The sequence below is a fragment of the Athene cunicularia genome, assembly GCF_003259725.1.
Source record: "Athene cunicularia isolate RWA chromosome 9 unlocalized genomic scaffold, athCun1 chr9_part2, whole genome shotgun sequence".
NCBI classification, from domain to species: domain Eukaryota; kingdom Metazoa; phylum Chordata; class Aves; order Strigiformes; family Strigidae; genus Athene; species Athene cunicularia.
The window spans coordinates 279,779-291,782 of NW_020799111.1; the positions used below are offsets into that span (position 1 = coordinate 279,779).

Below are 12,004 nucleotides of genomic sequence, written 5' to 3' on the forward strand. Positions count from 1 at the left end.
ATGTTTTTCCTAGTCTTTCTTGTATCTCTGACATACCTTTAGAAGTTTTTCTTGTTGCCTTTAACATCCCTGGCCAGATTTAATTCTGTTAAAGCTTTAGCTTTCCTAACCTGATCCCTGACTGCTTGAACAGTTCTCGGTATTCCTGCCAGGAATTGCCAATCCTGTTTTTGTTTATACGTGGCACTGATGATAGTTATTAATAGGGAGTTTTGAAGACATTTTTTATGTATTGCAGTGCATTTGGACAGAGATCTAACAGATTACAAAAGGGCTGTGGATAAACAGAGCTATAAACTCACTGAAATGTTTGTATATTTCTGGTTAAGAAAGGAAATAACAAGTCTAGCATCACTATTATGTTTAGTTACCGATTGTCATTTTTTTAATTTGCCAAAAGATGAGAAATCACTTTGTCATTAGGAAGACCACTAAAGTGCACCAACAGAAAAAAAAATAAAATTCCCTGAATGGTGAAGGGGTATTTATTTAAATCGGTTCAGTTTACTTTTCATGCCTGCACTTCTCTTTGGCTGCTCACAGGGTGCTCCGTGTTGGCCACTTGTCAGTGATGATGTCAAATATAAACTTCTTCCTCTCATGCAGTTACACTGTTTACTGGAGGATTAGGTCTCTCAACAGTTGCAGATTTCTGTAACACAAACTCCAAGGTCAGCTGGTGTTTGCTGAAGTTGGGGACCAGTGGCTCCTCTGGCTCTGGCTGCAAAAGAGTTTCCATTCTATACTTCTGCTTTACAACTCTCCATTTTTTCCAAAGTCTTGGCTTTTCGACTGATTTTTCTTCTTCCCCCCCCCCCCTCCAGCCTAACTGCTGCCAAAAGTGTATTTCAATTTTGGAAAGTCTGAGCAAGGGCTGTTTGTCCTTTTTGGAATATGAGAATACTACTCATTATGAAAATACTGGGCTTTTTTTTTTTTGTTTTAAGTTAAAATACATGGAAGCAGAAAGTTAAGATGTTCTGGAAGGCACATTTGGGAGTTACTGAGGAAGAACTGGTTTTGATGATACTGAACTATGGTCTACTGAAAATCATAGGCTATACATTCCTAACTTGTTTTTCTGTCTTCCTAAGCTAAAATGTTACAGCAGAGGGAGGATCTGCCATGTAGGTAGTGATGCTTAAGAAAGTAAGAAATAACAGTTGAGATGATAAAAATACCTGTTGTTCCTACTTTAATTTACATTTTACTCCTCTGTCCTAAAAGTTCCTAACGTTGAATATGTTTACTTTTCCTACTGAGTAAAAAATATGGATACTTCCTTCAGTCAAGAAACTTCAGCTTAAAATGCTTGTTCTCATTAATTTCTATTCCTGCCTGGTGCTGGTTTAGCACTGAACGTGGTCTGAAGGCGTTACTCCTGTGTGTGGGCAGGGAATGCCATGCAGGGCCCTCTGTAGCATCACTGCTGTTCAGGATACCCTGACTGCACAGCTCTGAGGGATCTTCTCAAGCTTCCTATGAATATACAAATTGATTTGAAAAAACCTATTGTACTGAACAGTCTTCTAGTGATGACTCGTTAAAATTGTCTGTAGGACAGTTAGAGCTGGGTCACTAGGGAAAGCTTTTGTTAGCTGCCTATTTAATTTTTTTTTACCCTATGGGGTTTTTTAAATTTCTTTTTTATGTGGAATAATTCAGTAATTCAGTAATATCAGTAGTCGTCTTGGCAGCATATAAAGAGTAATTGAGAAGTTTGGAATGGAAAGTATGCTGTGTTGTGAATTTGTATTGAAAACGGGACCTTTCTGAAATGCATTCATGCAGCTTCTTGCCCTGACGTCAAAATTACAGTAATTACTTTAAAAAATTTACTTTGTGCTGCTTTTATACAGATTAAACAATGACATGGAACTACCCGCTATATAACTTCCATTTTTGTCAACTTAAAATGTTAAAGAAGCTTTTCGGAAAGGATGGTTATAAATGTAACAAACAATTTGAGGAACTAAATAGCTCTAACAAGTTTTCCCACAGCATTTGAGACATAATAATAAAATATTGTGTTCTGTCTCAAGCTTTTGTAACCAATTTTATTTAAGAATAAAATTAAATTAAATTGATCCTGTTGTTTTAAAATGTGGCATTGTTACTGTTGCTTTACACTTTGAAGGAGGTACTATGAAATGATACTCAGCTTAGAATGAGGTTTTTCTTAACTTGTTACTGTAAATGACACCCAAAATTATAGTTGATAGCCCGGTCAAAATAATGTTACACTTCTAACATTTGGATGGCACCTTTATAATGTAATCAGTTGCAAAGTGCCCCTAGCTCAGGCCACCTTAATTTCTTCATCTCCAGTTTCTCTTGAAGGGAGCACAGGCTGGGCAGCTGGAGGAGAGACGTGCCTGTGCCATACAGACTGCCTGTCTGGGGGGGAGTGAGGACAGCTGGGCTGTCTTCAGGCACGGAGCTTCATGGAGCCACAGACACGACTGTTTAAATGCCTTGCACAGGAGAAACCTGTGTATTACGATATGATGGGGATAATTTTAACAGCTGCCTAGAACTAGCCATGGAAAGGATGCAGTTTCCTTAATCGACACAGCACGTAGTTTGGCTGTAAAACTTGTCTAACTCTTACCAGACAGTTACCACTGTCTGGTCACTTGTCTAACTGTTACCACTGTAAGTTAATCCAAGTTTATGAATTCTAACAAGAGGTGGTTGCAACCAGAATTACCGTTTGTTTCACAAAGGAGAAATCAGAGGCTTGGGGTCACAGGACATCTCCTGATCAGTGGCTTCTAGAGGTTAATGGATCTACTCATAAAAAGGCAGCCTGCCGTGTCCCAGCCTCTGCAGGTGGAAGTATACGAGGTCAGTCAGGGTATCGCTGCATCCCCATAAATACCACTGGCTAAAAAAGCATTCCTTTCTCATATCTGTGGTGGCTGTGAAGAGCAGACATACAATAATAATAAATGCATGTGTATCTGTACCTTAAAAATAAAAAAGGGTCCTACTATATTTAAGCATATCTTCTTCTGTTACTATTTTAAGATTTACTCACATGTGCAAAGCAAGAAATGTATTTTATTTGAAAGTTAAAAATTTAATTTTCAGAGTGCATTTCTCCAGGAGCATGTGTGTCCTGTGGCAAGCAGTCTGTAACGTGCCAGAGAAGCATGCCTGTAGACAGAAGATCAAGAATTTTATTTACTGAAGATGTGGCTTACTATCACCTGTATCATTCCTTATTTCATTGTCAGCATTTAAAAACCAAAACCCATACCCACAGAGTCCTCTGCAAGCACAGATTTTGGCTAAGAAAAAAAAAAATCAACTGTGTTCTTACAAAGGAAATGCCATTTTATACATCACAAACTTGTCCAGAAAAAGAAGAGAGCGTTTATTCTCACCATACTGTGTCATCTCCCAATCAGGCATTTCTGTATCCACTCAAGTGATAAAGAACTGGATCATTTCTCCCGACTTGCAGTTTTATTTGAGGGTTTCAGCATCAGTGGCCTGATCCAGCATGATGCCAAGAAGTTTTTTGAATGAATGGTGTTTGTGCCAGGTGATTTTTTGCCTGACCTATGCTTCCCACCCACAGCTGCCTTTATGGATAACTGTGACTTGTGAAAGCATGAATGAGAAGGATGAGATGATCTTGTATTGTTCTCTGTCCTCCTGTTTCTGTACTTTCCTCCTTGGTCATAGCACTGGATTCAGCCAGCTCCATTCACAGCATGTAATAACCAAAGGTATTTCAGATTTACAGTACTGCAGAGCTGTCATATTTCTTGTTACTGAAATTTGTTTGGGTTTTTTTGTTTTTAAACTGGTACAGAGGTATTTTCTAAAAGCATCATCAGTTAATCTCTTTTTCTCATAAGAAGCAATTACTCTTTAATTTTTATGCATCTCAGTAACATGAAACCCCAACTTTCACCATCTTTTTACTTTTTAAAACCCTCTTTATTTTAACCTCAAGTGGCCCATTCTGTCTGTTAGATATTTTCATTTGCACATTTTATTAAGTTATTCTATTACTAATTTACTGTAATACTTAGTACTTTTAAGAGATACATCATTCTGAGTTTGAAGAGTCAAATACAGAAGTGTGTGTTTGCTTTAATGGGAAAGTCATAGTCTTCTGGCACTCTGGCTTTTCCAGATAAACAAGACCTTGTAGCATGAATGCCCAAGGTGTGTTCTGCTGGATGACCTGGCTGGCCAGAGTGATGCCAGACCCTGTTGCGCAGTTACAGGATTATTCCTTCATGGTCCAAGCTAGAACATGGATGTTGGTTGCCATGCTACCTCCCACTGCATCCTGCTAGCTGTTGTGCCTTGCTAGAACAGGTACTGAGGGATGTGAAAGCCCTTTGGATTCTCTTCTGTGTAATCCAGATGGACTGATGTGTGGATTCATAAATGCTGTTTTTCTTGTGGTGGCTGCTATAGTCATGCATTAATAGATGCTGACAGCAAGCTTGTATGTTTTAACAAGCAGATCCAAGCGTAGTTCTGGGTGTGATGCGAAAGTTTCCCATTTTCTCATGTATTACTGTAGCAGCTTTCTGCTGATCTTTGTTCTGTGGCTCTATGTCTAACTTGACTGTGGGAAGGGCTAGTGAGTGAGTTTCCTGAGGGAGGGATTCCCTGCAAGTGAAGGCATGGTGTGAGAGGAGGGTGCTTGGGTTCCCACTGGTTTCTTTGGCAGGGAGCTACAGCCTTCCTGTTTATTTGTTAATCTATCACCTCAGGTTTTCCTGAACACTTAAAAAACATTAGGGTTATGGTTTTTTCAATTATGGTTCCTTTGAAGAAGATGAGTTCTAATTCTATTAGCAGAGTCCTTGCATGTGCTCTGAGGAGCAGCCTCTGGTCAGTCAGCATGGTCCCTGGCAGTGGCCAGCCCAGCCCCACGAAGTCCTGCTTGCACAGCTCTTGCTTTCCTGTGGGGATGGCTGGCACTTCCTAGGTCAGGGGTAAATTCTGGTCGTCTCAGCTGCCTTGGACTTGCTTAGAGCATCCGCATACATTACTACTGTGCAAGCTGCGTGTGGCTGTACGGTCCCTGGTGTTGGTACGAGCAAGGGGGTACTCAGACATTTAGGCTGCGTTTTAGACTGGCTCTGAGGCAGTATTTCTTTGCAGAAGGGGCTGTTGGGCGTTGGAATGGGCTGCCCAGGGCAGGGGGGGAGTCCCCATCCCTGGAGGGGTTGGAGAGTCAGGCTGACCCAGCACTGAGGGATCTGGGGGAGTTAGGAATGGTCAGGGTGAGGGTCATGGTTGGGCTGGAGGAGCTCCAAGGGCTTTTCCAACCCAGATGATTCTGTGATCTGAGCAGGGTTTTGGCAGTCCCTGCTTTAGTCCACTGCAGCTGGGGGAAAGTCGCACAATCCAGCTACACAAACAAATGGTATTGGTTTACTGAAGGATCTGCAAATGGTTTGCAGCTGATCTAGTCTGTCTCATAACTGACCCTGCTTTGAGCAGGAGGTTGGATGCAGATGACCTCCAACGCCCCCTTCCATCTTGAGTTCCTCTGGTTCTGTAAAAGTTGCTTGTGTGGAGCTGTGCCTGTATATTGGATGTTTGCATGTTACAGTGATAAGAATAACATGAGATATTTTTCTACAGTTTCTAAAGATGCCTTAATTTTTTTTCTAATTTGCTGTAAACTTAATCTCACTGTTTGTTGTTTGTTTGTTTGTTTGTTTGTCTTAGTCAAAATATTATGGCCAGACATTATTGACAGAGGTTTACAAGCATCTGAATTTGATTGAATCAGACTACTTTGGGATTGAGTTCCAGAACATCCAGTCATATTGGGTATGTATAGTTCCCTGATGAATTTGGTACAAGAAAAAGGTTGCGTGAATGCAGTTGTTTGCATGTCAAAAGTTTCAAAGTCTGCTGGAGTCTCCTGTAGGATTGTCTCTTTGATTCTTGTAAATCTGCTTTACTCACCAGAACAACAACTAATAGAGGGAAGAAATCAGATTGTACTTCTTGTTGAATCTCAAAAAATGTATAAAGCAGTTAAATAGTTGCTGATGTTCCTGCTTTCAGGGATGTAAATAAAATCTGACTTCGCTCTGGAAGGGGAAACATTAACTCAAAGTGTAGTCTGCGGAGCACTTCTAAAATCATATTACAAGGTTTAATTTTGCTTGTGTTCATATTTATCTCCAGTTAATTCAGTCTTCAATTAATTTTCCTGAAGAGTCATTATGAACATCTCTAATAAATGTAAACCTCAGACCTGCAAGCTTTAAAATCATTGATCTAGGTAAATACTGACACTCTGTAAGGCTCCTAGTCACCATGTCTTGCAAAGAGAACAGTGTGACTTCTAAATCAGAAAATGTTCCTCAAACTGTCTTCATTATTTTTTTTCTATGACTTTTTCTAGTTTTAGGATGCACACAAAAAATATGACTGAGAACATAGAGAATGCTCGTAGCACTAATCATGCTGCTCTTGAGCCAATGAAATACAGTACAGCTTGTTTAGTTTCCATTTCTTCTGCAAAGCACCCAAAGTGTTTCTGAATCTAGTAAAGTTCTTAAAATCCTTGGCTCTCTCTCAGACAGAGAAGTAACTCTCTGTAAGATCCAAACATAATTGTCATGTTACAATTTGGGGGAGGGAGGGAGAAAAAAAAAATCCCATCCAACAAAAAGTTAAGCTTCCAGAATAATTTGCATTAGTCTTATGGATGTTGCTTTTGCTAGAACAGCAATATTCTTTCTTTAAAAATGTACCTGTCAAAAGACAAAAATTTGTGTGAAATTAATATCAAGTAAGAACTGAGTAGGTAGAGAGATGGACAAAGTATGGAAGGGGGAAAAAGTTGGACCTTGCGATGTTCTCTAGACCTTGTAATTCTGTAGCCTGGGTCCTGTCTCCAGTCATGTGTTTTGGCATGATTTCTGTCTTCTTGCCAGTGGTGCTGTGCTTTTGCTGACTTGGCTCTTCTTCTGTCCAGATGAGCATTAACCATGGATCAGTGGTCTTTCTACTGATGCATGATAAGTGTCAATTCAAATAGATAAGTACACTTTTTTAAAGCAAAGGAATTACTGCAGTGAGGAAGAAATGCATACTCATAAGTTACTGCTTTATTTGAATTTACTTTTGACATTTTCATACTGTATTCAAATATGAATGTCAGTTTGTAAATTTTTTTAAATTTCAGATTTGGCTGGAACCTATGAAACCTGTTATTAAACAAGTACGGAGTAAGTAGTTTTAAAAAAGGAAGTTTTCCTTAATTTACATCTGCTTTATGTGGGTTGCTTTCACAATTACTACTTGATTTACTGGTTATGCTTCCCTGAAAATTGTACTTGGTGTGGGGGTGATAGTGGTTCCTGTTCGGGCATGCAAACCTGATGTTTTTAATATGTAGTATGGGGTGGGTGGAATGGAAACTTACTCAAGGTATGATTCTTTCTCTTTGATGAGTATCTAGATAGATTGGGTCAGCTGGTGTTACATATAAGTGAAACCTGACATTTGCTGTTTGTGAGCTTTCGTAAATTGTGTTGTTTCATGGTGCAAAGAGAAAGGAATATTCTGGTTATTGCCCCCATTAGGTGGGAGGGGGTAGCATCTGCAGTCATGAGATCCTGTCTGAGTGCTGATGCACCTTTTGGAAGGTCTGCAAAAAGCTGCACTCAGAGCTTGCAGGCACGCAGGGAAATTCAGTGGGATGGGTATTCTCATCTTACTCTCAACAACTTTCTCAATGCGCTCAGGAGCAGCTTTACTAAGAGAGAGAGGTAGGGATCTCCCAGCCAGTGGGTGGTTGCAGCTTCAGAGTCCTCTCTGCTTCGGTTGCAAAATTTGTTTCTGCTCTTTGGCCAGGAGGATATTGCAGTAGTGATGCTGGCTTTGCTTTATGCTGCTCTAAAAAATAATGTGAGATGCACTATAAAGGCATAATAATTGAAGAACACAGTTCTTCTGGTGTTGAAAGATTAGATTGATTATTTTTTTCCCCTTTACAATGGGGTTAAACTGTTTGTTTTCTGTTTCTGATTGTAAAGGCTTTGTGGAAAAAGAAGATCAGGAGGGTGTGGTGGATTCCTGCTCCTTTCAAAATCTTAGTTGAAAAATGTTGAAAATTAGTACTGGGGAAGTAGTTTTTAGTTACTCTTCTGCCTAAAACTGATTGCCAGAAAACAAGAATCACCAATTCTAGGTAGATTTTTTTAACTTTAAGGCCATGATTTTAACTTGTACTGACGTTGTTTAAGCAGAAGAGCCAAACCAGCTATAAAAGAAGGCTTCCTTCAGAGGTTATATAATACTTTCACACTTGATTGCCGCCACTGCCCATTGTTGGAGTGCCGTCTTTTTAGATACTGCATGCAGTTAGGCTTGTTTTGTTTCTCTGGTGCTCCTGGCTGGAAGGAATTATGTCTTAGTCAAAAGATCTGGTGGACCACAGGTCTGCAGTACTGCTTGGTTACTCCTTCTGTGTATCATCTTTTATACCATATAAATTGGGGAAACTTGGCCTTAGACCATAGGCTGATGTCTGTGTGTTCCCTGATGGTACATATGTTGTTCTAAAACGGTCTAAACCCATGAAGATATGCTAAAATTTATGGCTGCTCTGGTGCTTAGGGGTCTACCATCCATGTTATGTTGTGAGTGACACTGGAAGTTTTCTTTTAAAATTTTTAAAATCTTAATCTGTAGGAGACACCAGCTATGGTGTCTGATATGTGTTCAACTGAAATCAGTTTTAAAGTTGTGAAGTTTTGATAGCTTGGGTGAGAGCTTTTATTTTTTTTTCTTTTTATACTAGTTTAATCCCTTCCTGGTGTTCTGCTGTCTTTAAAACTGAAATAAGATATGACTGTAGAAAGCCTTGAAAGTGTTTACAATTCCAACATTAATTGTATGTGTAGTAATTTAAGCTGTGCTTTCATTGAATTCGGTAGCTGACATATGATTTGCACAGGAGCATCTTCCTAAAAACTCCTTTGACAGTTTAATTTAACTACGTGATGGTGTGGACATTTCAGAAGTAAGTGATTAAGTAAACTGCAATAACAGGAGGACACTTACACCTGTCAGTACAGCTGTGTGAGGCTAGCCACCTCTGCCCTGGCTTCAGCTGTAACACTCCCTGACCACGCTGGGGCTGCCCTTCCCTGGTGCCCCTCTCTCTCGGCTGCCTGGGTGTGGGCTGGCCTGGCAGCAGTGCCACAGAGGCACTCTGCTCCCTTCTGTGTGTGGCTGCTGGCTGTTTCCCAAGCAAAAGCAAAATTCTGTGAGAATGAGTTTTGGTGAGTTTTCTCATACTGTTAAGAAATGCCTGAACTTGGCATGGATGGATGGATGATGTTTTCCTGTATTCTGCTTTAAGAAGTTTCATTGAGGTGGCTCTTTGGTTTTTTGGGGTTGTGTTGTTTGGTTGGTTTGTTGGTTTGATTTTTTTAGAATTTAATGATTTTGGAGTTAACCTTGTACCTTTTAGTCCAGCAGTAGGGGAATGTTAGATGTTATCATGGGCTTTAAGGTAATACAGCTCAAACCTGTTAGTTTAATGTTGATGGTGATTGCTTTGTGATGTGCTTTCTAAAACCAAAAATCTAGATTATTAACATTCACTTCAAATTAGTCTTGGCTAATGACCTATTCTGAGATACATAGAACTTTGTCTTGTATGATAAGTATTTAATTTCTGATTAATTTCAAATGAATGCAGTCAGTTTTACTACCAAACCACTCCAGAAGGCAAAGAGCTTAGATCCAAATTTTTAACTTACCAACAGGCACACAGTATCAGCTTGGCATTTGGGTACCTTCTCTAAAGTGTTGCCAGTTTTCTATTGTGTGGGTTCATGGTACCTGCATGGGTAATTTTTCCTGACTTTGTTATTGTTCTTGGTTTTGCTCAGATTTGGCTTCTTAAATTCTGCATCTTGGTTAAGACTGGCCTGGTGTTTCTTTTCCTAATTAGAATGGGGCTTTTTTATAGAGAAAAGACAAGATTGGCAGAAAGCAAAGTTTGTTGTTGCCTTGTTAGCAAATGAGAGGGTGAGTGGAGGAACATTTGGTGTATCAGGTATTTTAGACAGAGAAATTAGTGTACTTTGGATTGATGAGGTTAAACTTGATTTTGTCAAGCTTTAGGAGATGTAGGTGCTTAAAATAAATTAAAGCAGGCTGGCTTGTGCTTACCAACATGCTCAGACAAATTTGATTTTTTTTTTTTTTGTTGTTAATTTTATTTGGCCAAGCTTGCTTTGAAATGGCAGTGGCACGCAGAGTCCTGGAGTGAATGGGGCTGGAAGGCACCTCTGGAGGTCATGTGTAAGCAGGGCTGGCTGCATCACAGAATCATCTAGGTTGGAAAGGACCTTTAAGATCATCTAGTCCAACTGTTAACCTAGCACTGACCATTCCCAACTCCACTGGATCCCTCAGCGCTGGGTCAGCCCGACTCTCCAACCCCTCCAGGGATGGGGACTCCCCCCTGCCCTGGGCAGCCTATTCCAACGCCCAACAGCCCCTTCTGCAAAGAAATACTGCCTCAGAGCCAGCCTGACCCTGCCCTGGCACAGCTTGAGGCCATTCCCTCTGGTCCTGGTGCTGGGTCCTTGGCTCAAGAGACTCATCCTCCCTCTCTGCACTCTCCTGTCAGGGAGTTGTAGAGGGCCTGAAGATCAGTTGGGTCATGAAACAAGTGAATATCCTGCCTGTAGTGCCCAGGGAAGTCCTGCAAGAGGAGGGGTTGCGGTTTTTCCCTTCCCGGGTCTTTCTCTGCCTTTTTAGAGGGGATCCACCTTTCTTTGGTTTGTCCTGCCTTCCTCCAGTTACACATGCTCGAGGCATGCTCTGCCTGGGAAGGTGCACCCTGGGAACAGGCCTTGGTCTGTCGCAGTGAGTGAAGGTGCTGTCAGTGGAGCTGTGGCGGGTGAGCGCTGCTTCACTTCTCCAGGGGTTGCCTGCAAGTGCGAGGTGGATGCTCAGTAGGCTTCTGTAGGAAAGGTTAGCTAGTGCTCTGACTGCCTGCAAAATACGCAGCATTTTCTGCTTTTAATACAGGAACAGCAGCAGCAGAATGGCGATGCCCAGTTGTGGCATGGTAAGCAATTCCTCCAAAACCACCAGTGAAACGGGACTGTGAGCATCATGTCAGTTGGTTCAGTAGGCTGAGTCATGACACTGGAACTGTTAATAGTGTGTAGTCACCATTGGGTTTTCTTGTTGTAAAATGTTACACAGAGCATTATGGACTATTCCAAAAAGGTACTTAGGATTCTGTTTAGATTTCAGTGTTACGTTAGTTTTCACCCTGTTGTCAAGATTGGGAAGAACAATGTTAAAAATGGGAAGAAATGGACATTAATGGGCATGCTGGGAGCAGGCTGCAAATGCACCTTTATTTCTGCAGGAAGCCAGCTGGGTCTGGCCAGACTCATGGATTTGGTTCATTGACAACTCTAATGGTGGCAGTTGGTGTTGGGAGAGCCTGTGGGATGTGTCTCCATCCTCCTCCCCTTCTGGGAACCTCTCATTGGGTCATCTGCGATGCTTTCATATGCAGTCAAGTAGTGCTTCAGGGTATTGTAGGTTTCATGATGCACAAAACTAATTTGTACAGCATTCAGACAGCTGACTTGCCTTGGAAGCAGTATGGATAGCTCCTTTTAAAGCTATCTTCTCTATCTCCCTTGGCATGGGTGATCTATACCCCATAGGCCCACTGTAGTAAGCTGAAAGATGGCTAGACTTCTTGTGTGTTATATTTCTCCGCATGCTGGAACACATAATATGCATGTACTTATGAAGAACAGGAGGTTTTTTGTGAAATTACTAACTTTTCTTACAGGACCAAAGACTACAATGCTTCGTCTAGCTGTAAAGTTTTTCCCTCCAGACCCGGGTCAGTTGCAAGAGGAATATACTAGGTAAAGTATTTTTTGAAAAATTTGTTTTACGTTATCTACTGAAATAATAGGAGGGTAAAGGTAGGAGGACATTGCATCTCCTCCCA

The 12,004-nt window shown here is 40.9% G+C and overlaps 1 protein-coding gene across 4 annotated transcripts in view; it reads left to right on the forward strand.

Annotated features, from left to right (window-relative positions):
- FARP2 (FERM, ARH/RhoGEF and pleckstrin domain protein 2) overlaps positions 1 to 12,004 on the forward strand; it is a 78,526-nt gene that overhangs the window by 13,871 nt on the left and 52,651 nt on the right. For all 4 annotated transcript variants that reach the window (XM_026855398.1, XM_026855400.1, XM_026855401.1 and 1 more), the window contains exons 2-4: positions 5,710 to 5,814; positions 7,184 to 7,226; positions 11,840 to 11,918. In XM_026855398.1, coding sequence (XP_026711199.1) covers positions 5,710 to 5,814; positions 7,184 to 7,226; positions 11,840 to 11,918 — 227 coding nt within the window. The remainder of the gene's footprint in view (positions 1 to 5,709; positions 5,815 to 7,183; positions 7,227 to 11,839; positions 11,919 to 12,004) is intronic.